The 26,359-nt window shown below is 38.3% G+C and overlaps 1 protein-coding gene, 1 long non-coding RNA gene and 2 pseudogenes across 2 annotated transcripts; 3 read left to right on the top strand and 1 right to left on the bottom strand.

Annotated features, from left to right (window-relative positions):
* The first annotated feature begins 13,844 nt into the window (after nucleotides 1–13,844).
* On the top strand, nucleotides 13,845–15,056 carry LOC126766050 (uncharacterized). The gene is made up of 4 exons (XM_050483752.1): nucleotides 13,845–14,327; nucleotides 14,386–14,518; nucleotides 14,580–14,873; nucleotides 15,051–15,056. Exons 1-4 carry the CDS (start codon nucleotides 14,263–14,265, stop codon nucleotides 15,054–15,056), a joined length of 498 nt encoding a protein of 165 aa, XP_050339709.1. The 5' UTR covers nucleotides 13,845–14,262.
* On the bottom strand, nucleotides 14,892–16,739 carry LOC126766142 (putative nuclease HARBI1; annotated as a pseudogene).
* A 1,172-nt stretch (nucleotides 16,740–17,911) lies between these two features.
* LOC126766324 (small nucleolar RNA U3) lies at nucleotides 17,912–18,114 on the top strand (annotated as a pseudogene).
* Nucleotides 18,115–25,287: 7,173 nt separating this feature from the next.
* Nucleotides 25,288–26,028, top strand: LOC126766249 (uncharacterized). Its single transcript, XR_007668773.1, has 3 exons — nucleotides 25,288–25,417; nucleotides 25,481–25,666; nucleotides 25,730–26,028. It is a non-coding gene; the product is annotated as an uncharacterized LOC126766249 (long non-coding RNA).
* Nucleotides 26,029–26,359: the final 331 nt, after the last annotated feature.

Genomic DNA, 26,359 nt, shown 5'->3' on the forward strand with positions numbered 1-26,359 from the left:
TTGCATACGATAGTAACTAAACACATGATACATGGACCTTGCGGAGTTTTCAACAACAGCTCACCCTGTATGATCGACGGCAAGTGCTCCAAACGGTACCCGAGAAACTTGCTTGCTGAAACCATCTCGGGAATCGATGGTTACCCATTGTATCGTCGGCGATCAGTTGAGGACGGTGGACGATCTGTAGATGTCAAGATAAAAGGACAAGATTTTCATGTAGATAGTTGGATTGTGCCGTTCTCGCCCATATTGTCCAAAACTTTTGAAGCTCACATCAACGTGGAATTGTGTAACTCTGTGAAATCCATAAAGTACATATGTCAATATGTTAACAAAGGTAGCGACATGGCCATGTTCGCAGTAACAAACACAAATGATGAAGTGTCTCACTATCAGATGGGTCGCTATGTAAGCAGCAATGAGGCTATTTGGCGCATATTTTCGTTTGCAATTCATGAAAGACATCCCACTGTATTGCATTTGGCAGTTCATTTAGAAAATGGACAACGAGTGTGTATTTCAACCCAAACAACGCTGTGGATAGAGCGGCACGTCCACCTGTGACCACATTGACAGGTTTCTTCTCAATTTGTGCAACTGATCAATTCGCTCGCACTTTGCTGTATGCTGATACGCCGCGCTACTACACATCGAACGCATCATCAAAGTCTTTTCAGCGTCGTAAACAAAGAACACCACTTCATGGATAATATGATACGAGACTTTAGCGTTGGCTCTCTTTTTCTGTCAAACGCGTTCCTTGATTATTTGACAGCCAAGGAGATCAGGGAATTTTTGACAGTTGATTTCAGAAAAGGCGGGATGCCAGAAATAAACCGCTATAATTAACTGACAAAATCAGTGTGAAACGAAATTTCATAGAAGTGGGTAAAAAAATTTTGGTGTGTTGTGTGTATTAATATTTATATATGTATTTTCAAAGTGATTAATTTACTAATTTTGTATAATTTAGTAAAAATGCCGAAAGTGAGGAAGTGTGTGGTTGGATGCGAAGGCGGAGAGCATATTTTCAACTTTCCTTGTAAGGAAAAGGATAAAGACAGATTAGTCCAAAAGTTAAAAACTATGAGTATTTGTATATAGTATTTTTTAAATTTAAACTTTGTGCATGATATTTTATAGAGTTAATATAGTAGTTCTTAAAAATATATAATTTACTAATCTCAGTACATATAGTAATAATATATTTGTAATTAAATTCTACTACGTTCTTTTATGTTAAATAAAAATAAATATTTTATTGTATCACATTATTGATTGTAGTACTTAGTGTAGAAATAATTTCAAAAATTACAGTATTTTGGTAGGAAAAATATAATTAGAATAGTATATATATTACGTGTAGTATTTAAAAATAAATAATAGTTTAATAAGTAGAAAAGTATAATAGTATTTGCTTCAATTAAAATAAATATAAATAAGATTTTGGTTGTAAGGTGTAGGGTTTCTTTATTTGTATTTTTATTAGATATTTAATTTGGCTGAATCGGTTGGGTGTAGGAGACACCAAAATTAAGCATCTGTTTGCCTGTGATCGGCACTTTTCCTTAACCATGAAGTTGAAGAAAAAGCTAAGGCTTAATGCTGTTCCGGACACGCATTTGCCAAATGCACCGGAACCTAGTTTTAAATATAAAAATGTTTTTAGTCCCAATTCAATAATTGAAATGGGAACGGAAGATTTTTCTTTTCTAAATAATGATACCGAATCAGGATTGCTTGATAACGGTAATAATTTGATGCTATTAGCATCCGTGGCAAAAGAAGCGCAGAAGGAAGTAGGGTTTTTAGGGATAGCTAATTCCAGGGAAATAGGCAGTCAAACAAATTTAAGTTTAGTATCAGGAGCTCTTAGGGAACAAAAATTGGTGGAGGAAAATTTATGCTTGAAAAATAAATTAGAAGAAAAGGAAAGGGAAATTAGTTACTTAAAATATCAGTTAGAAGATTTAGCAAAGAAATACAGAAGAATAAAGAATGAATTAAAGGAGAAAGAGGAAGGTTTTGATTTAATAGGCCACTTTAATAGTAATTTTCCTCCACAGATAAGCGCCATAGTGCGCAATAGTATAAAAAATTTCAACCGAAATCCCAATGGTCGTAGATACGACAGTTATTTTAAAACACTGGCTTTAGGCGTATACTTCTTATCACCTTTAGCTTACAAACACCTTAAGCCAATCCTTAGGTTTCCGGATGAGAGAACTTTGGAGGAGTTTGTTTCGGAATGGCCCCGCGATCCAGGAAGTCGGGGATTTAGTCAGGAACAAAAATTTGTGTCTATTTTGTGTGACGAAATGGCACTTAAGAGTCGTATGCAATATTTACCTAAATTTGACAAAATTGTAGGAGTTGAGGATTACGGCGATGAAAATCGCACTTGTAGAATAGGTAATAGGTAATGCGATGACTCTGATGGTCCAAGGTATTGGTGGAACACCTTGGTCTCACCTCCTATCGTATTTTATTGTCCATGGTTCCTGTAAAGGTGATGTAGCCAAAAAATATATTTTTGAGGCCATTACCCAGCTACAAAAGATAGGTCTTAATCCATGCCATTTTGTTTGTGATCAGGGTTCTAACTTTCTCAATTTAGCTAGGGTCTTAGGGGTTTGCGAAGAGCGCCCATCCTTCAATGTAAATGGCAAAGAGGTGTTTTTTTTAATGATTGTCCCCACCTTTTAAAAAATACCAGAAATTGTCTCGAAAACTGTAAAAATAAAGTATGTTTTAAATCGCGTCCGATATAGTGCACTTTTATAATAAAGATTCGCAAAATCACATTCGCTGTGCACCGAAATTGTCTGATGCTCATATTGCGTCAAATAATTTTCAAAAAGTGAGTGTCAAACTTGCTAGTCAAGTGTTCAGTGACAGAGTCGCTTCCGGAATGTTATCGATTTATAGTTCCGGTCATTTGACTTGTCTTGAGGGACAACATAGTTACTGTAATACGGCGGAATATATTTTATTTATTAATAAATTATTTGATATATTTAATAGTAGTAATTTTGAAGCTATTTTGCCCAATAAAAAAGTTTTTTCGGCAACTCCCGAACAGTTGCAATTTTTAGACGGTTAACGATGACACCGGGGCTGACATAACTTCATCTTTCAACTACCTTAAGGGTTGGATCCTTAACATAAATAGTTTAAAACGATTGTGGCGATTCTTGTCACGCTTAGGTTTGCAACATGTACAGACGAGACGATTATGTCAGGACAACCTTGAAAATTATTTTGGACAAATCAGAAGGGGCGGTGGCAGATGTGTAAGGATAACACCTTATATGTTCTGCAATTTGTTTAAAAAGTCATGGGGGTTGCGTTACGCCAACTTGGTAACCAACGGAAACTGCGAACCGGCAGCTCCCAACGAAAGCTTTTCTCCTAACATTTCGAATGATATAATAGAAAGTGTGTGTAATGACCGTTTAATGCAGGACTTATCGTGGCAAGAGTTCCAGGGACTTCCACGACCTGAACATTCGTTCAATAGGCTAGGATTAGACAGCAACTTCGAGGTAGATGATGTTGAGGTAGATTTTTCTAGAGACAATGCATTTGCATATGTTAGTGGCTATTTTTATTTAAAAACATTTAGGGCACACACTTGCTCTCAACCCTTACCTTATTTAGGAGATGAGTTTTCAGTCGAATACCTCTTTACGCAAGAAAGGCAAATTGACAGATGCAATTTAATTAAGCCGCCTCAGGGATTTTTAGATTACTTAAAAGAAATAGAAATAATTTTTGTTAGGGAATTTGATTGCGTTTGTTACAGGATAGGCGTAGGGCAATTATTATTCGATAAAATGAAGCATGTCAGCCCTTATAAATGTTGTAGTAAAAGCGACAGTAATGCTAATCTAGCACTATATATTAGGATTCGTATATTCGCCCTTAAGTTTTTCAATAGGAACCTTAGTAGACCTCACTATAAAACAAAAATATTATGTGTTTCACATATGTAGGATTTTTTGAAAAAAATAGCTTCAAAATTGGCACCTAAATATAATATTTTCGAGACAATTTTATATCCTAATTTTTCTTCGGCTTCTTGTTTCGTCTTTTTAATTATATTTTGTTATTTAAAACTGGGTTCTGGGAAACTTTGGCTTTGCGTATATGTATATTTCTGTAAATATTATTTTAGGTTATATTAATTAAGTATATATATGTATTGAATACATATGTCTTCAATTTGTGATATTTTTAAATGAATTGTTTGGTTTTTCTGTTTTTTTATTACATTAATTTGTTACAACATGAATTGTTTTGTTTTTGTGTTCATTATTATTTTAAATTGTTACATTAGTTATAAGAAATGTATTTATTCATCTACATATTAGTACTATGTAGCATATATATTGTGATATTTTTTATGAATTGTTTTCGTTTCTGATGTTTATATACATTTTTTTTATTTGTTAACTATGTATTTATTTTTAATATGTATATATGTATATGTTGTATATGGGTGATATAGGCCTACTGGGGAACCGAGCACCCAAAAATAATATCGGTAACGCGCTATTTGCATACCTAAGTGGTAGTGTGGAAATTGCAAAATGTCCAAAAGTAGTTTATAAAATGCCCAATCTAATATTTTTCAGCAGTGGCATCATTGGCAAATGTTATAAAAAATGCGAGTTTTGACAGCTCTCTCTCGAATCAAAGAGTCTCGTATCATATTATCCATGACCACTTGAAGGATATGAAAACGGACTTGCCTGGACTACCACCATATAATTTGAAATTAAAAGTAGGGTAAGTTGTCATCATGCTGCGTAATATTAATCAACCTCGACTTTGCAATAGAACGAGATTGGTTGTGAAGAAACTCATGAATAACATCATCGAAGCTAAAATAATCAAAGGAAAATATCGGGTGATTTTTTAAGAGCTTGATAACTTTTTTTAAAAATAAACGCACAAAATTTGCAAAATCTCATCGGTTCTTTATTTGAAACGTTAGATTGGTTCATGACATTTACTTTTTGAAGATAATTTCATTTAAATGTTGACCGCGGCTGCGTCTTAGGTGGTCCATTCGGAAAGTCCAATTTTGGGCAACTTTTTCGAGCATTTCGGCCGGAATAGCCCGAATTTCTTCGGAAATGTTGTCTTCCAAAGCTGGAATAGTTGCTGGCTTATTTCTGTAGACTTTAGACTTGACGTAGCCCCACAAAAAATAGTCTAAAGGCGTTAAATCGCATGATCTTGGTGGCCAACTTACGGGTCCATTTCTTGAGATGAATTGTTCTCCAAGTTTTCCCTCAAAATGGCCATAGAATCGCAAGCTGTGTGGCATGTAGCGCCATCTTGTTGAAACCACATGTCAACCAAGTTCAGTTCTTCCATTTTTGGCAACAAAAAGTTTGTTAGCATCGAACGATAGCGATCGCCATTCACCGTAACGTTGCGTCCAACAGCATCTTTGAAAAAATACGGTCCAAAGATTCCACCAGCGTACAAACCACACCAAACAGTGCATTTTTCGGGATGCATGGGCAGTTGGCCACCAAGATCATGCGATTTAACGCCTTTAGACTATTTTTTGTGGGGCTACGTCAAGTCTAAAGTCTACAGAAATAAGCGAGCAACTATTCCAGCTTTGGAAGACAACATTTCCGAAGAAATTCGGGCTATTCCGGCCGAAATGCTCGAAAAAGTTGCCCAAAATTGGACTTTCCGAATGGACCACCTAAGACGCAGCCGCGGTCAACATTTAAATGAAATTATCTTCAAAAAGTAAATGTCATGAACCAATCTAACGTTTCAAATAAAGAACCGATGAGATTTTGCAAATTTTATGCGTTTTTTTTTTTTTAAAAGTTATCAAGCTCTTAAAAAATCACCCGATACAAAGGAAAGGATGTCTTAATCCCACGAATACCTATGATTCCAACGGATTTGCCATTTGATTTTAAAAGGTTGCAATTTCCCGTGCGTCTGGCGTTTGCGATGACCATTAATAAATCGCAAGGCCAATCTTTGCAAGTTTGCGGAATAAACTTAGAGTTTCCCTGTTTCGCACATAGACAATTGTACGTTGCGTGTTCGCGTGTCGGAAAACCAACATCCTTATTTATTTACGCACCGCAAAAAAAAAAAACTAAAAATATTGCCTACCAGAAAGCACTATATTAATTAACTGTATATGATCATAACTGTGTTGTATTTAATTTAAGCAAAGATTTGTTTATCATGTTCACAGTCCAGAAACGAGCACATCCAAGAAAATTTTAAATTTTTGTATATGTAGTGTATAAATATAAATAAATGACTTAATATGTATATAATATGTGCATTTGGATCCTTAATGTCAACGTGTATTAGTAACTCTTTATTTCCATCAACTTAACTCCATCTACTTGGGAACCACTTGGCTCGCCAGGACATGATAATATGGTGGAAGTACTAGGCGACTCGGACAAATCTGATTCGATCAGAACATTATCAATGCTGAGCTGCTGGCTGTCTTCAATAACATCAATATCTACCAGAACATTCTTGATGTTGGGCTTTTGGCTGTCTTCAATAACTTGAATGCCCTGTATGTCTTCGGCCGATAAATTTAATTCACAGAATGTCTCCTCAGATGATGAAGATGGCATTGTAGAAACGTGTTTTGGTTTAGATAGCAGCTTTTGCTTTAATATATTTTTTTGTACTTTTGCCCTGTTCACGCATATTATTCGTTCTACATTCTTACCACACTTGGTACAAAATCTGAAGGTAACAGCGATTATGTTGTAGCATTCGTCGCATCTTAATAATAATTTAATACAATCTGGACAGTTATTATTTTTTTTCTGCCATTCCATTCACTTTTTACAAAACGGACAATGCATTTTAAGGAGTTGAGGGATATATAGCTTCACTATAACTATATTATAGTTGTTTGAATTCTTTATTTTCTCGATGACAGATGTAGTTCTTCTTCTTTTCCTAACCATGGCCATCGTCAAAAAAAAACGACAGATGTAGTTTGATAGTTATAGTGTAAATATTTGTCAGTATTCACTCAAAAAAATTGTCTATGGTAAAATGTCACTTGAAATGTTAACGTCTCTTTGCTGTGCATCTATACTATAATTCTTTAATATTCCTAAAAATCTAAAAGCAGCAAATTTCAATAAAATTAAAAAAGTATTGTGTCGTGTGTTTGTGACTTACTAAATATGCCTCCAATAATTAGGCGGTGCGAAGTTCGCCGGGTCAGCTAGTAAGATATGAAACAATGTAATTCTCACTATTTTAGAAACACATACAGTCCACTAAAATTGATCAATTACTTTTTCCTTCGGCAATATGTTCAAATATATTGAACAGGCTTATCTTCGCCAATGCCGAGGCAATACAATACATACAATAAATAAACACATAATATACATGCATATATAGATTGATTCGCCAAACATATTGCTTGTAGAGCTCATGTAAAATTGAAATTTTTATTAAATTTATGTTATTAAAATCATTTAAGCAGAATGTGCGGGTTGTTGCGAAAAATCGTGAAAGAGATGATGCAAAAGAAGAATGAGAAGAAACTGTTCGACGTGAGGAATGCAAAAAAATGCAACATCACTATTTTCGTCATTTTCTTTTGCAACATATTTCATCGTATTTATGAGTTCACTATTCTGCGCACTATTTAACTTCCCCGCACATTCCACAAAATTTTTATATTTTATCATTTTGGATTTGAAAATCCTTTTTTCTTTACTTAAATGATTTTGAAATGTCGTTTTTTTCATTTTTACTTATCTTTTCTTAATAATATAGTAAACTGTAGATTTAATCACAAAACATAAATCACTTAAACAACGCACGAAATATAATAATTCAATTTAGAATTCACTGAATTAATGCGCAACACTTCTCGTTTGTGGCAAGAATAACAGTAAACATTTTTTTGCGCAACATTTTATAAACGTACATATATGGAATTGTATGTATCTCTTTTTACAGGGTTGCTTTTCTGCATACAGATCAGTGTTGATAAACGATGTTTAGTGTTGAAAAGTGTTTATTAAAAAAAAAAATCAACATTGATTTTTTCAATTCAATTTCATTTTACTGTCAATGATGACAGTGTTGAATAATTAAGCTATTTCATTCTTACATATATAAGCAATATCATTCATAGGCTTCTCTTTTTAACATAAGCTTTGACAGTCATTTGAGTGTCATTTTTTCGTCAGCTCTGACATAAAAAATGTGCGTGTATTAGTGAAACGATCATCAGTTTCTTGTAGGGTATGCATTTAAATGCAATAAGCATGCACTCAAGATATGTAATATAAATATATTTACTTAGGTTTGGGCAATTGATTACAAATGCACTTGTGCACTTGAAAACAGCCCAAACCATACAACATAAATTATATGACAGCACACACACACACATGTATTAAATTGTATACTGGATTGTATACTGGAAACGACCCCATGTGGTGTGCTGTAACATACATACACATACATATATTTAATTAGATAAGGAAGTTTTAAAATTTGTATATAAGCAAAGAAAAACAAAATAAAATCAATGCATAAATTCTCACTCGATGAAGGTCTTTTCATTTCCCCCCACCAGTGGTAAGGAATGATAAATCTTTGTTGAGTTTTTACACTTGGTCTTCGAGCCGTATAAAGAGCTCAGCCAAGTACAAAAAAGTCCTGTATTTACAAAACAGGCGATATACAAAAAAGCCCTGTTCAAAATACAGGCAAATTAAAACAAAAATAATTGTAAGACGGGTGTATATTCCCGCATATTAGAACATAAAACAATAAGAATAAATAAATTCTCACCCGACGAAAGACTGTTTCATTTCCACCCACTAGGGGTAAGGAATGAATAATCTTTGTTGAGTTTCTAGACAACAGGAAGCTAACACAATCCCTTATTCAAAAATTAAATACCATTTTATCTCTAAATAAATAGATACGTACACACTTTCATTGAAATATTTTTTGCACATACTAATATAACATATATAGAAATTTCGGAAACTTTTAGTTATTTTTAATATAATTTTGTTTATTTAAGATTAGTTCCTTCCATTAGTCAAGTCCATTTCAACAGTCAAGAAAAAAATGTACATTCTTTCCTTTCAAAACTAATTAAAGTTGCAGTATTGCACATATAATTTTTTGAACGGGGTACATCAATTTTAATTTTAATTTTAAAATTCCTCGTACTTGGATTTTCATCTGACTTTAAATAGCTTCTGTCGGTCAATATGTGGGATGATTCAGTGAAATTAAATGGACAATCTCCTTAGAAAATTATGTAGTTTAACACTGAATATGACTGGAATAAATAAAAGTAAAATGATATAAAATTTTGTTGTATCCCATTCAGTATCTTCAAAATATTTATATTGAATTCGTACAAACCTTTTTTAAAGAAAAGTTTTTGCAAGACAAGGAGAGCTAAGTAGCTACTTCCTTACTTGTTATATATACTATAAGGGCTTGTGGGTCATGCAAACATACATATGTAGTGGCTAATTAATATACTCTGTTTAGGGTATAATTAATGAATGCGAAGTCAAATTCTGCCCATAAAAACACGTTTTCTTAAGAGCGACAGCCACGTGACAATATCAACTTCATTGTCTGATCAGACAGTTTTTACAAAACTGCCAATGAACTGTATTTCAAATCATATGGTATATTTCGTTTAGCTGTTACATCATTACACACGATTTAGTGCACCTAAGTGAAATGAGCAGGTAAGCAAACACAAAAAAACTCATTTATTTGCACACAAATATTATGTTATGAAAAATTATTAGTAATATTACTTTGGGACATTTTCTTTTCCTTTTTAAATTTGTTTCAATATCATTTCCAATCAGAACTTTCCAAGGCACTGGCCTCCATAACATACATAAATGCTACTAATAATTTCAGATAATAGGTCCGCAACAACTTCAATATATGTAAAAAAATCTGGTTGATGCGATGGACGCACAAGGACTGAAATGAGTAGATCCTGGTGGCATTTGCTATATATCTGTAGTACTAGATTCCAGCACGGGTAAATTCACCAAGCTGGCTGGCTGTCTCCGGATCGAAAAGACACCAACCAGATCGATCATGTTGTGATAGACGGAAGACACGTCTCCATCCAGTGTTTTAGATGTGCATACCCTAACATTGGCTCCGACCACTATCTTGGTGCAGCCAAGATACGCACCCGCCTCTGTGCAACAAAAAATGCACGTCGAAAAATACCAGGAAGGTTAGACGTCGTCAAGCTGTAATCACAACAGAAAGCCGAACGATTTTCTACACGACTTGCACTCCTGCTCTCTGAAAACACTCATCAGCATCTCGGTATAAGTTAACTGTGGACGGCTTACGTACAGCTGCAAAAAAAAACCATTGGTTTTCGCAAAAGGCAAAAGAACAGCTGGTACGATGACGAGTGCCGTGTCGCAGTGGAGAAAAAATAGACTGCCTATCTCGGAATTTTATGTACGCCTTTGCACACAAAAAAAGGGAGAGATCGAAATTGGAAGAGCTTGACAACCTTGCCGACAGGGGTAATGCTCGAAAATTCTACGAAAAGATGCGGCGAGTATTCGAAGGTTTCAAGACCGAAGCCTGCTGAAAGGCAGTAAAAACATAACACCAGGAGAAGATCAAACCCCAATCGTTGACGATGCACCGGACGTTCCATTGCCCGATCATGATGGCACGAAAATGCGCGACGATTGGAATTGAGGTGTGCTCTAGCTATTTCATCAATAGGATGACCCGACAACCTGAGCAAACTACCAAAGTTGAGCCAAATCTTGGAAACGATCGACACATACCACCTCTTCGTCGATTTCAAAGCTGCTTTTGACAGCATGAAAAGGAGCTGCCTTTATGCCGCTGTGAAACTGACGTTGAGTAATACCAAAAGCTTCATCAGAATCAGGAAGGTCCGCACCGTTTCGTTTCATACCAAACGAGGTTTCAGCGAAGACGACTATCTATCGTGGGACTTCTTCAACCTACTGCAAGAGAAAATAATTCGAGCTGCAGAGCTAAATCGAGTACATACAATCTTCTATAATAGTGTACAGCTGTTGACGCATGCCACTGATATCGATATCATGCTTGCATTTTTTCTTCCTTCACCATAAAATCTTAAAAATTTAATACCGTAGCGTCAACTTTATTTCCATAACCAGCTTTGTACAGGCTCAAACAATTTTTCAGTTTTATTGCGCATTCCTTTATTTTATTTTTTTTAGAAGAACTTTGCTCAATACCAAAGCAACTCATTGTTTATTGAACTAATTGTGTACAGTCTCTTCCAGGGTGTATGTTTAGAGTTGCATGCGTGCGCAGGTCAGTGATGCAATACAACATGTATGTCACGGTCTCTGCATAATACGACGATCGTATATTGTTACACATACAAATTTTTCTTGTTATAGTGTATAAGTAAAGAGGACGCGGCTAGTCTAATCATATGGTAATAATTTGTTTAACATTCAACGAACGTAATAATAAAATTGACAGCTAAAACCCAGACACTTCAGAAAACGCAAACATGATCGTTTCAGTTTAAATATTAGGGGGATTCTCTTGCTCTTGCAAGATTGCACGTGAGCATATGTGAGCTATTATGCACCAATTTTAATTTGTGATTCAACTTTTTCTAGTTCAGGAACAACTTCAAATACAATCTCTGTACATATGTATGTACGTAAACAAAAAATACTATATCCTGCCAGTATCTGTTTGATGTTATTTTTTTTTTTTTTTTTGAAGTATTAAAATACTCAAATAATTCTTACATGAATATTGAACACATGGTTGATATTATGTTTTGAAATATACTTTTTTTAATTTTGAATTGTTGTCACTTTTAACATAAAACAATAGAAAGAAGCGAGGTTCCAAGCTACCTCATCACCAATTTTCAGTCAAATCGAGGGTGATTTTGCAAAAAAGGCCGTCGTTTGGTCCTTCTCCAGGACTAAAGGAATACCCGTGCAAATTTTCACGTCTTTCCGTGCTGTGGTTCGGGCCCGGACATACCGAAATAGCGTTTGATTTTTATATACATATACATACATATGTATGTAAGATTGACAGAACTGAAATTTTTAAATCAGTATCATATAAACAAGTGTAAACAAAGACAAATAAACGCTTTTACGGGGCATCTCGACAGGATAAAATCTATGTCTTGCGAACTGTATTGCCGTGCCTATTGCCTGTGGAGACTTCACATTGCTTATAGCTTACAATATATCGCAAACTAATTCGTATGCCATATATCGTAAGCTATAAGCTGTCACTTCAGCAGTTTGACAGCGCAGTTTTCATTTCTATGAAAATTAGAAGAGCGAGTATTAAGACGCTTGTGTTATATTATAAAAATAAAGTACATTTTCAAAATAATATTTTTTCAAAAAATTAATATTTAGTTTAATATTGTTAACTTACAGAAAAATTATGCAAATTGGGTTGGGAATAAGCGAAATCTTAAATTTAATAAACTTATACTAACAAAAATTAAAACATCATTGCTTATTTTAAATTTATTATTTTAATTGGTATATAAAATGTATGCCACAATTGTTACATAGTAGTCCAAAAATATGAATTCTTATTTTTCCCAGAAATATACATTTGTAAAAAAAGGATCTTTATCCTTTTTTTATTTTCCACATGCGCTACATCAGCTCGAACCTACCTACCCTACGCCTTTGCGCAAATGATTATCTTATGATAACAAATGCCCACATACAGATTTGGCAATGGCAATAGCAATCGATTTGACAGTTCGCATGACATAGATTTTATCCTGTCGAGATGCACCGTTATAATTCGATTGGATATAGATATCTTACACAATTTTAAAAAAACTCTAACCACCGCCTCTAGCTTCATTCCGAATTTCCCTTACCCTCCAGACAATTTCCTTATAACGGTATGTCGACTAGAGGGACTAGAGACTAGAGTAGCAAAACATTCGATGGGACTAATTAGTTAGATAGTTTTATTCTTAAAATCTATAGTACATTTTGACTATCGATGGCTTATACCTTAATTTGGCTTACCAACAATTTCTCTCAAATTGCAAAATTTCACATAAAGAGCTATATAATGACATAATGAGATGATCAAATTGAAAAGAGAATTTTTTATTTATGCTTCGCTTTTTTTTCTGTATGTTGGTTGTAGTGGTTTATGCTAAATGTCACGTCAAATATTCTTTAGTACAAGGTGCGTTCCAAAGTAAACAGGACTTTTTGAATCTAGCGCCCCCAAACTATATGTACTAGTGCGATCGAATCTGCTATCTTTATCGATTGTCCAGTGAGAATTTCATGACATTTCATCAATTGGAAGTGAATTTATTGTGTTTTAAGTGTCGGTATGTTTGTGTTATCGGTGCGAAAATGAGCTTCGAACAAAGAGCCAGGCTCTAAAAGTGAATACTACGATTTTTACTATGCCTGAATTTATTGAACAAAGAGGTGCGATTATGCACCATCTCATACCGCAGGGGTTATTCGTGATCATTTCGCCACATTTTCAACTAATAACGTGCCGCAACCACCGCATTCGCCTGATTTATCTTCGTGTAATTTCTGGCTAGTCAGCAAATTTACATGACCACTCCGAGGACACTGTTTTGACTCAATTGAGGATATAGAATCGAAGAAGGCTCCACGACGGAGAATTTTTCCAAGTGCTATGATTACTGGAAAATTCGTTGACATAAGTGCATTGCAGCGCGAGGGGATTACTTTGTAATTGCATTGACAGACGGCAGCGTTAAACCAGATTAATTGCATTTTTCGGGATTAATTCAGGAGTTACCGCAGCTAACTCCGTTGCTGAATCCAAACATAACTCTCAAAATTTTAGGGAGTTTGTGAGATTTTCGTTGGCAACATTGTTAATAATTGACAGCTGTATACTATTGTGAATGAAAAATAAGAACAGTGACAGCCATTTTACGTTTAAATGTAAACAAAGTTATTTTGAAAAGCGACAATTAAAGATAAAAAGTAAGTAATTTTAGTATTTTGCATTGCCTTCTAAACGAAAATTACTATCTTTGTTTTAATTTCAGATGGCTGGCAGAAAAAAGCGTTCAGGGTGGACCGTAAAGGATGAGTTGGAGCTGCTGGAAAAATGGGAGGCACGTTCCCACGACCTCCGGCGTGCAAAGCGAAATGCTCATATATACAATAGATTTCGCAGGAAATGGCACAAAAATATACCGCCGAGGAAATTCACTGCAAAGTAAAAAACATTACCAAGAAATACAGGTGAGTTTTTTCAATAATTACATATCTTCTTTTAACACATTAATAACTCTACTTTCAGAGAGGAGAAAACCAAAATTGGCCCTTCTGGTGGTAGTCCCTCGCCTTGGAGGCATTATAATGCTGTGAATCGCATAGTAGGGTGTACTGCCGTTAATTCGGCTTTGTATATAGAGGCCTACTCGTATTCCGAGGTAAAAAACGAATTTATTTTATTTATATAAACACATGCATTTATAAAGTTTATTTTTTTAGAATTCAACATTAACACAATTGTTGCCGCCGTCCGACCCACCATTATCACCTCCGTCACCATCGCCATCATGTCGGCTGCCACCTTCGTTGCCGTCACCACCACCATCATGTCCGCTGCCACCTTCTTTGCCGTCACCACCACCATCATGTCCGCTAGCACCTTCGTTGCCGTCACCACCACCATCATGTCCGCTGCCACCTTCGTTGCCGTCACCATCACCATCATGTCCGCTGCCGTCACCATCACCTTCATCAGCAACAAGAAAACGCAATTTTAGCGCCGAGTTGTTAAAGGTTTTAAAAAAACAAACTGAGATATTAGAAAGGGTTGCGGATGAAACAAAGCACGTTTCAGAGGAAATACTTCAGACTGTTCTACAGCACAATAATTTGTCCGAAAGATTTTTAACTCTTATGGAGAACATCGCAGAAAAACTTTAAGTTTAAAATAATTTTATCGTTTTTTTCTAGTCCTAAGCCATTATTTAATGAAATGTTTTGTTTTTTTCTAGTCCTAGGCATTATTTAATGAAATGTTTTGTTATTTTCTAGTCCTAAAACATTATAAGTGTAACAAAAAACGAATTTAAATAAAAAATAATCTCTTGTACTACTCTATGTACTAATATTTGTTTTCTGCTACTCTATACATCTGTAATCACGAAAACTCAGAGCTATTGCATTTCTAATAGCCGATGCTGTTACATCATTTTCCCCAGCTCTTGTAGTGTGATGTGGTTGAATTTCTGTACTTATTTCTGCAGCATCTTGGATCCACGAAGAAGGAATTTCATCATTTTCAATTTTTAGAAAATTGTGCAAAATACAGCATGCATGTATAATAATGTTAACGTTTATTGGAGCTACCGGTAAACCTCTGCCAATTTTTCTAAATCGGACTTTTAGTTGACCGAAAGCATTCTCTATAACTCTCCGACATTTGGATAAACTATAGTTAAATGTTTTTTCTAACACTGGTTGATTTGGTGAGTATGGAAAAGGCTTCATCATGTAACGCGACAATCGAAAGGCTGAATCGCCAATAAGTAATATGGGGACATTAGCATCTCCAATCATTTGCAGTGATGCTCTGAGCAAAAATATCAGCGGTTTCATGGAATTTTTTTAAGGAACTACTTTCAAAAATGTACGAATCGTTATTTCTTCCAGTTGACCCAACATGTATATATGTAAATTTTGATCTATAAAATAGTGAAAGAATTTATATAAATATTTCCAATAAGTACTATATATTAAATTTACCTATAGTCGCAACTTGCCAGCAGAACAACCGAATACCACCCCTTATAATTGTAATAATCGATCGCATCTTCCTTTTTCGGCTGAACCTCAATGTGGCAGCCATCTATTGCTCCAAAACATTGCGGAAAACCAAGATGTGCAAAACCTTGTACATTTCGCTCTACTTCTTCTGTGCTTGGGGGATAGGAATTGATGCAATCTGATAAATTTGTGCACACAGCTTTGCAAAAATCCACAACTATTTCCCCAACTGTGGTGCGTCCTACGGCAAATAAACTTGCTACAGTTCTGTATTCCGCTGAAGAACCTAACGCAAACAACGTAATAGCCACTCTTTTCTGAAGTGGAATGCAAAGTCGCATGTTGCTGTTGGACTTTCCGATTTCCTTAACCTTTTCACATATTTTGTGAAAAGCTTCTTTGTTCAGACGAAAGTTTTCTTTAAATCGGATGTCATCCATCTTTTTGACATCGTATTCCCAAAAACTGCCATTGCGGTCCTTTTATTAATGACATATGTATATAAATGAGGGGTATAAAATATTAATATACAATATATACTATTTTAAACTTACAAATTTCCAGGCACTTCTTTCCTTTATTTCCGAAGACGCCACTTTGGTACTAGTTTCCAGTATCGCTTTTGTCAATTCATTTATCGTTTTAATCTTTTGAAGCAGGTTCACTAGTAATGTTTTTATTCTTTGGTTTAACAAATTGTGGTTTTGCACCATCTGTGCGGCTAACAATCGCAATGCTTGTCTTCTATCCATTTTTGTTCCATCAATTTGAAAATGTTATTAGTATGCCAATCAGCTGTTCGCTAACTCGCATCGCTGCTGTCTGTCACCTATAAATTTGGATCTGATTAAGTGCGCAGTTAATCAGGGTTAACGCTGTCGTCTGTCAAAGATATTAAGTATGGTTTGGTTATGCATGTACATAACAAACATACGATGGTTCTAATAATTTTGTTTAAGTATCGAAATATGCTTTTGTAGAAAATTTGCTTTCGCAAATATACAGACAAATGTGCAAACGACATAATATATGTATGTATGATTGTTTCGCATTTTGCTTCTACGCCGGTCAAATTTCTATACAAAAATCGGCTGAAATGTGTGAGAAAATAAAAAAATGGAAAACTAGGGCAAACAATTTTTCAAAAATTTATTGACAATTAAATATAAATGAAAATACATGTAAATTTACTTAAATTTATTTAAATTTATTGAAATTTCGTTTCGCATTTTTCGGCACTTTCAAATTAATTAATATAAGTAAAATTCACGACTTAACCTGCACACGTCTTATTCGCGCAAAATTTCCAACTTTATGAAAATTGTCGCAATTATTGATAATTCAATTTTATTTAAAGTTTAAAACATGTTTACATATGAATATATAATATATTTGATTTTGTCGCAATTATTGACACTTGTCTTAATATACAAAATTGGGCCAAAACGAAACAATGAAATACATACATAGTTACTTTTGCATGTCAATATCGAAATGCCGACGGCAAAACGCAAAGGCATATATTGCACATATGTACATACATACATACAAGCGATTTCTTGGTTGAAAGCAGAAATTGAAGCATGAGAAATTGAAATGCCGATGGCAAAACGAAATTGCTTACATTCGTACATTGCGTATGAATCATGAAAATATCATCATAATGTTTAGGTAAATCTTTTATATATTTAAAATGAGTTATTATAAAATAAGATCACATATTCAATTAAAAATAAATTCTGTTGGGATTCGAACCTACGCACCTCCTTCGTGCTCGTCGTAATTTTTGAAGCGCTTACCACCTAGACCACCATTGACACTTGAATTGAGTTGTCCTAATTATGGTTTGGTTATGCATGAAAGAAATATACAATGGATCGCCGATTGTTACCTCTTTTCTTGCTGCTGCTGCGCATATGTATGTTTGTGCGCTTGTTCATTATTGAAGTTATACTGCTTTTTCTTTCCTTTGTCTTTCTTTTCTGCGAATTCTCAACTATTTTCTGTGACCTTTTGTTGAAATACCCTGCGTTGGCCGTTGAAAAATTAAGGCTATATTTTACAGGATTATTTCTGTAGTTAGTCTTCATTTACATTTTTTGGAAATCGACCCGCGATGACGAGGTATATCGTTTTATCTGACAGCGTGAGGTTTAAGAAGTTCATTTCTAATTTGGTCTTGTGGCATATTAGAAATGATGTTTCTTCGAAAATCGTTCGCTTACAACGGATAAAACGACTTCTGAGTGGTGATTTTAATGAATAAATTCCTTTTGGTTGGTCTGCGTTGGCCGTTGAAAAGTTAAGATTATACTTCTCAGGATCATTAATTCCTTTCATTTCTTCAAAGAAATTAATGACCTTTAGAAATATGCATATTTGCATTATTTCGTTGTCATTTCCATATTCGTAGCAATGGAATTTCTATGGCATAAGTAAAGGAATGGCCGCCGATTGTCACCCCTTGCCGCTGTAGCAGCTTCGCCTACAAACATTTGTAAATATGTATGTATGTATACGTATGATCGTGAATACATATCGACGCAGATTTTTGCGAGAAGCACCAGAAAGTTGTGCAATTTATGATTTTTAGCTTTTTGCCATCGTCGCGAAAAGACGACTTGTTGGCAAAGGCATGCTCGGGGAGATAATAAATTATAATAAATTTATAAAATGTGAATTTAAGTTTTCTACTTTTATTTCATACAAAATGATATACATTTCTTGGAATATCACTAAGAAGTATAACTTCATCCGCGCGTAGGGACTCCGCGCACCTTTTTTTTTATGTTACACATAATGTCTAATTTATGTTGTATATTAACCAAGCGGATTTTTTATTACAGGTTTTATGTATGATTACATACCTAAAACTGTGACGTCAGGCATACATACAAACGTGCATAATATGCAACAATAATAAATGGAAACGATACAACTCACTTTATCTTCCCGCAAGGGTTTTTTGGGGGAATAATATGTGGAAATGTGTGTGCGAGTTTTATCGCCAGGACTATTAGATTTCACTTCGATGAGTGATCTTGAACTGTCACTTTTGTATGGCGAAATCTTGATAAATTTATAAGATTAGTAGCATAAACCACTCAACAGCCGAAATCTTGTGATTAAGTGTGGGTCTGAACATGGTATCAGATAAAAGTTCAAATCCTATTCATCTTCTTAAATGGCGTAGACACCGCTTACGCGATTATAGCCGAGTTAACAACAGCGCGCCAGTCGTTTCTTCTTTTCGCTACGTGGCGCCAATTGGATATTCCAAGCGAAGCCAGGTCCTTCTCCACTTGGTCCTTCCAACGGAGTGGAGGTCTTCCTCTTCCTCTGCTTCCCCCAGCGGTTACTGTGTCGAATACTTTCAGAGCTGGAGTGTTTTCGTCCATTCGGACAACATGACCTAGCCAGCGTAGCCGCTGTCTTTTAATTCGCTGAACTATGTCAATGCCGTCGTATATCTCGTACAGCTCATCGTTCCATCGAATGCGTTAGTCGCCGTGGCCAATGCGCAAAGGAGCATAAATCTTTCGCAGAATTTTTCTTTTGAAAACTCGTAACGTCGACTCATCGGTTGTTGTCATCGCCCAAGCCTCTGCACCATATAGCAGGACGGGAATTATGAGCGACTTATAGAGTTTAGCTTTTGTTCGTCGAGAGAGGACTTTACTTTTCAATTGCCTACTCAGTCCGAAGTAGCACCTGTTGGCAAGAGTTATCCTGCGTTGGATTTCCAGGCTGACATTGTTGGTGGTGTTTACGCTGGTTCCAAGATAGACGAAATTATCTACAACTTCAAAGTTAGGACTGTCAACAGTGACGTGAGTGCCAAGTCGCGAGTGCGACGACTGTTTGTTTGATGACAGGAGATATTTCGTCTTGCCCTCGTTCACTGCCAGACCCATTTTCTGTGCTTCCTTGTCCAGCCTGGAGAAAGCAGAACTAACGGCGCGGGTGTTGAGGCCGATGATATCAATATCATCGGCATACGCCAGCAGCTGTGCACTCTTATAAAAGATAGTACCTTCTTTATTTAGTTCTGCAGCTCGTACTATTTTCTCCAGAAGCAGGTTGAAGAAGTCGCACGATAGGGAGTCGCTTTGTCTGAAACCTCGTTTGGTATCGAACGGCTCGGAGAGGTCCTTCCCGATCCTGACGGAGCTTTAGGTGTTACTCAACATCAGCTTACACAGCTGTATTAGTTTTGCGGGGATACCAAATTCAGACATCGCGGCATAAAGGCAGCTCCTTTTCGTACTGTCGAAAGCAGCTTTGAAATCGACGAAGAGGTGGTGTGTGTCGATTCTTCTTTCACGGGTCTTTTCCAAGACTTGGCGCATGGTGAATATCTGGTCGGTTGTTGATTTTCCAGGTCTGAAGCCACACTGATACGGTCCAATCAGTTTGTTGACGGTGGGCTTTAATCTTTCACACAATACGCTCGATAGAACCTTATATGCAATGTTGAGGAGGCTAATCCCACGGTAGTTGGCGCAGATTGTGGGGTCTCTTTTTTTATGGATTGGGCATAGCACACTTAAATTCCAATCGTTGGGCATGCTTTCGTCCGACCATATTTTACAAAGAAACTGATGCATGCTCCTTATCAGTTCTTCGCCGCCGTGTTTGAATAGCTCGGCCGACAATCCGTCGGTCCCTGCCGCTTTGTTGTTCTTCAGGCGGGCAATTGCTATTCGAACTTCTTCATGGTCGGGCAATGGAACATCTGTTCCATCGTCATCGATTGGGGAATCGGGTTCGCCTTCTCCTGGCGTTGTGCGTTCACTGCCATTCAGCAGGCTGGAGAAGTGTTCCCTCCATAATTTAAGTATGCTCTGGTCATCGGTCACTAGATCACCTTTGGGGGTTCTTCAAGAGTATGCTCCGGTCTTGAAACCTTCTGTAAGCCGCCGCATTTTTTCGTAGAATTTTCGAGCATTACCCCTGTCGGCCAGCTTATCAAGCTCTTCATACTCACGCATTTCGGCCTCTTTCTTTTTCTGTCTACAAATGCGTCTCGCTTCCCTTTTTAACTCTCGGGATCTATCCCATCCCGCACGTGTTGTGGTCGATCGTAACGTCGCGAGGTAGGCAGCCTGTTTTCTCTCCGCTGTGACACGGCACTCCTAGTCATACCAGCTGTTCTTTTGCACTTTCTGAAAACCAATGGCTTCGGTTGCAGCTGTACGTTAGGAATTTGAAATGCCTTCCCACAGTTCCCTTATACCGAGTTGTTGACGAGTGCTCTCAGAGAGCAGGAGTGCAAGCCAAGTAGAAAATCGTTCGGCTGTCTGTTGTGATTGCAGCTTCTCGACGTCGAACCTTCCTTGTGTATTTTGGCGTGCGTTTTTTGCTGCACAGACGCGGGTGCGAATCTTGGCTGCAACAAGATAGTGGTCCGAGTCGATGTTAGGACCTCAGAGCGCACGAACATCTAAAACACTGGAGACATGTCTTCCGTCTAACACAACATGATCGATCTGGTTGGTAGGTTTTCGATCCGGAGACAGCCAGAAAACTTGATGAATCTTCTTATGCTGGAATCTAGTACTACAGATAACCATATTTCGGGACCCGGCGAAGACAATCAGCCTCAACCCATTTGGGGAAGTTTCGTCGTGGAGGCTGAATTTACCGACGGTAGTGCCAAATATACCTTCTTTGCCCACCCTGGCGTTGAAGTCGCCAAGCACGATTTTGACATCGTGGCGGGGGCAGCACTCATAAGCGCACTCCAAGCGCTCATAGAAGGCATCTTTGGTAACCTCATCCTTCTCTTCCGTCGGGGCGTGGGCGCAAATCAGCGATATGTTGAAGAACCTCGCTTTGATGCGGATTGTGGCTAATCGTTCATTCACCGGAGTGAATGATAGTACTCGGCGACGGAATCTCTCTCCTACCACGAATCCAACACCAAACTTGCGCTCCTTTATATGGCCACTGTAGCAAATGTCACAAGGACCTACTCGTCTCTGTCCTTGTCCCGTCCATCGCATTTCTTGGACGGCGGTGATGTCAGCCTTTATTTTCGCGAGGACATCAACCAGCTGGGCAGCGACACCTTCCCAATTAAGGGTGCGGACATTCCAGGTGCATGCCCTCAAATCGTAGTCCTTATTTCGTTTGCCATGGTCGTCATCAAAAGGGGGGTCTCTCATCCGAGGCTGTCGTTTAGTTTTCATTGGTATTGTTTTTTACGTGGCGGGTCCCAAACCCAGCGCACAACCCTATGTAGGGGGATGTTTCGCCTTCTCACATTAGCTCGCCTTCGAACGGATGTTCTTAGGCTACCCAGAGGATACTTGGTCAAAGACCGGAAGTAGTGAGCTGCTTGAGCCATGTGTAAAAGAATCGTTTCTGGCCACTCCCAAGTGAATGGCGATCAGAGAACTTTCCTCACTTGCGTGAACTTCTACACATGACTCCATCCTATTACTTCTAGCAATAATAATATGCAAGGAAGCTAAGCAAATGTGGTGAAAGGCAACACTGTACAAATGCAACTGCCGCAAAATCCTCAAAATGGAAGTACATATTAAAACTATGATTATAAATCTTACACAGCGTATTAAACAATTTATGTCTACCATGAAAAACATGAAATCATGTGCTGCAAAATTTATTAAGTAAAAATGAACTTACTAAATATCTGTACAGGTGCAGGTACCGTTGCGGGCGCAGTTGCCGTCGTTGTTGCCGGTGCTGTTGCAACTGCAGCTCGGAGCCTAGGGTAGGCCTGCTGCGTGGCACATTGGTTGCCGACAAAGCGGTTGGCATTGTTGTTACTGGCGTATCTACACCCATGTTAATCTGTATAAAGGAGATGGTTGAGTATAGATTTCTGTCATATAATTCGACATGGGTGATCGTGCCACCATATGTGGCATGAATGGGTCGTCGTATTGATCGACCATTTTTGTTGGTTTTCTTTGTTATTTTGGACGGTTTGTTAAATTTAGCGGTTGTTATGGCAAGAATGGGTGCTCTTTGGGAAAATTCCCTGAAGTTAAAGCCGTGAAATCTGAGGGATGTTGCGAAAGTACGGTGAGTTCGATTTAAAAACGTCGTGAACTCTTCGGAATTTGTAATTTCCAGCTACTCGTTTGAAATGGGATTTGAAGCTTTTTACAGCTGATACCCATAAACCGCCCTTATGAGGAGCGCTTGGGGGTATAAATTGCCATTTGATACCTTGAGGGGCGTACAGAACTAAGTAGGGAAGGTACTATCTTCTACAAGAGTGTAAAACTGCTGGCGTACGCCGATGACCGCACCGTTAGTTCTGCTTTCTTCAGAATGGATAAGGAAGCGAAGCAAATGGGTCTGGTAGTGAACGAGGGCAAGACGAAATATCTCCTGTCATCAAACAAACAGTCGTCGCACTCGCGACTTGACTCCCACCTCACTGTTGATAGTCATAGCTTCGAAGTCGTACATAATTTCGTCTATCTTGGAACCAGTATCAACATCAACAATAATGTCAGCCTCGATATCCAAAGCAGAATAATGCTTCCCAACGGGTACTTCTTCGGACTGAATAGGCAACTGGGAAGTAAAGTCCTCTCTCGACGAACAAAAACCAAACTTTTTAGGTCACTCTTTATTCCCGTTCTCCTATATAATGCAGAGGCGTGAACGATGACAACACCGTTACCACTCGATCCCAGCTTAGGTAATCGAACGCCCCCTTGAAGTCAACAAATATGCCAAGGACATATTTGTTGACATTCTCCCTAAGAAGCATTCTGAACTAAGAACCACGCATCCTCTATACTGCGTCCTTTCCTGAACCCAAACTGCCTATCCGACCACATACCCCGCGTTAGCTCCTGAAGCCGTTCCACCATGACTCTTTCCAGCACTTTTCCAAGTACTGGAAGGAGACTGATGCCCCGATAAGATCGAGGATCGCTCCTGACCTTATCAGGGGACTTCAGGAGAGGAACAACCTAGCACTTTTCCACTCGCGTGGAAAATATCCCTCCCAGACGCACTTATCATAAATGGCCTCCAGGTATTCCGGAATGAACTTCCATAAGCTTTTACACATCTCACCGTTCAAACCATCAAAACCTGGGGACCGTTTAGACCTAACCAGGCCAAAGGCGTACCCCCAACTCCCCATCATCTAATGGAGGGACAGGCACCTCTTGTGCTTGAGGTACCTGCACCTCCGACCTAGGAAAGAACGCACCTAACAGAACCCCGCACACTCTCTCCACGACGACAACAGAGTGTCACCGACGCGAAGAGAGGTGATATCTTCCCTCCTACGACCCCGGCAGATCCTATAGACCTGACCCCAGGGGTCGTTCCTATTCTCTCCCACAAAGCTCCTCCACTCTTACTCTTTGCTTTTCACCAGCATCTCCTTATATTCCCTATCCGCACAACTAAATTCATACCTAAGCTGGGACAGCCTATCAGAATTGGACCGTCGGGCGCGTTGAAACTTTCGCCTCAATCGCCTGACAGTCCTCCTCTTCAAGGTCAGCTCACGCGTCCACCACTTGATTTTACTAACCTTAGAACAGTCATACCTACGAAAAACCCTATCATTCACCCCCCAGACTACCTCATAGAGACGAGCAATTTGCTCGTCCACCCCCAACTCCTCAAACTCACTAAGCGGTATACAAGATACCGCTTCCCTAACCGAGAGTCCATATTGGTTCCAGTCAGTACCAGAGGTACGCCATCGCCGCAATGGACTCTCATAAGGCGAGGGAGGGGATCGAGGGGTAACCATAATTTGAATCAAATTATGATCACTCAATCCCCACCCCCTAACCTCCCAGCTAACACTAAAAGCCCTACTTGCTGCCTCGTTCATAAGCGTCACGTCAATGTCACTTACGCCCCCAGGCCCTTCAAACGTATACCATTCACTCGGCTCATTCAAAATGTGGAGGCTTTTAGCCACCACCCATTCACTTAATGCCTCGCCTCGACTGTGGCTTTGGTATCCAGACGAATGCCGGGATACCTTGCTAAACCACATCGAGGACGAGGCATTCGCATCCAGCCCTAGGATAAATGGACTGCTACTCACAAGTAGTAGCAGCTTATCCATGTAGCCCAGGTAGGGCTCTAGGGGCTCGCTATATTTACAATAAATACTAGCTACAATCATCCTACCGAACTCCCCTTCTAAAGCTACACATATACCCAGTTGTGAAGAATCCACAACTACGCAATCGTAGCGTGGATTATTCACAACTATTGCAGCGTTAGCTCTAAGGTCAGTGAAGACCTTAAAACCCCCAGGAAGACCCCGAACCACACCATTGGTGGCGTAGGGCTCCTGGAGTAGAGCAATACTGCACCCATCCTCTACCATACAACCCCCCAACTCACACATCACGGCATAAGAGCCCTGACAGTTAAGCTGGATGATCCCACCCAGTATCTGGCGTACAGTAGAGAGTTGATAGCTGGAGGTCAACGAAGACGGTTGGCGAATAATAAGATCTCTCCTACACAGAGGAGCCCGTTTTCATCACCGCCGTGCCGACTTCATCAAACGTCAACGCCGGGCACGCTTAGTTTAACCCGTTTTCATCACCGCCGTGCCGACTTCATCAAACGTCAACGCCGGGCACGCTTAGTTTCAACCCGTTTTCATCACCGCCGTGCCGACTTCATCAAACGTCAACGCCGGGCACGCTTAGTTTAACCCGTTTTCATCACCGCCGTGCCGACTTCATCAAACGTCAACGCCGGGCACGCTTAGTTTCACCCGTTTTCATCACCGCCGTGCCGACTTCATCAAACGTCAACGCCGGGCACGCTTAGTTTCACCCGTTTTCAACACCGCCGTGCCGACTTCATCAAACGTCAACGCCGGGCACGCTTAGTTTCACCCGTTTTCATCACCGCCGTGCCGACTTCATCAAGCGTCAACGCCGGGCACGCTAATTTCACCCGTTTTCATCACCGCCGTGCCGACTTCATCAAGCGTCAACGCCTGACTCATCAATCCCGTTTATTTCCATCGCGCTGGTCTGGCTGTCCGCATAAGGAGTGGGGGTGTGGATATAACTTTACGAGGATAAAACTCGTCTCTCTTTTGCTAAGGGTTCGTGGGTCCCAAGGCTGACCCTGGAGCGGCTGAGCATACCTCAGCTATGGACGAAACCCCATTACAAGCTGTTTTTTGTTTACAATCAACAAATTAAAACCGAAATAAAAAGCATCAAAAAGCATTACAAAGCATCAAAAAATAGGACACAGACAGAACATTTTCTCGCCAATGAATAGATTTCGGAACATGGAGTTCATCTCCCCTACTACAGATGATTAAAGTTAAACCCTCTTGCAGTTCTTCTAATATTTCATCCATTGCATTGTGACGCTGTTCAGGGCGCAAGATGTCTGCAAATTTATTGAACCCTTAAACTTCGGATTATTTAATAAGCACACACCTTCAATAAAGTCCATTTTCTGAATAACAGAACTTATTTTAAATTCGATTATTTTGCTTTTTA

Source organism: Bactrocera neohumeralis, unplaced genomic scaffold (assembly GCF_024586455.1).
Source record: "Bactrocera neohumeralis isolate Rockhampton unplaced genomic scaffold, APGP_CSIRO_Bneo_wtdbg2-racon-allhic-juicebox.fasta_v2 cluster11, whole genome shotgun sequence".
Classification (NCBI taxonomy): domain Eukaryota; kingdom Metazoa; phylum Arthropoda; class Insecta; order Diptera; family Tephritidae; genus Bactrocera; species Bactrocera neohumeralis.

Bases quoted from the DNA above. Each gene is read 5' to 3' on its own strand.
- LOC126766050 (XM_050483752.1), top strand. From the start codon at position 14,263: ATGGCACAAAAATATACCGCCGAGGAAATTCACTGCAAAGTAAAAAAC. The intron at 14,328-14,385 runs GTGAGTTTTTTC...CTCTACTTTCAG, and splicing joins AACATTACCAAGAAATACAG to AGAGGAGAAAACCAAAATTG. The intron at 14,519-14,579 runs GTAAAAAACGAA...TTATTTTTTTAG, and splicing joins AGGCCTACTCGTATTCCGAG to AATTCAACATTAACACAATT.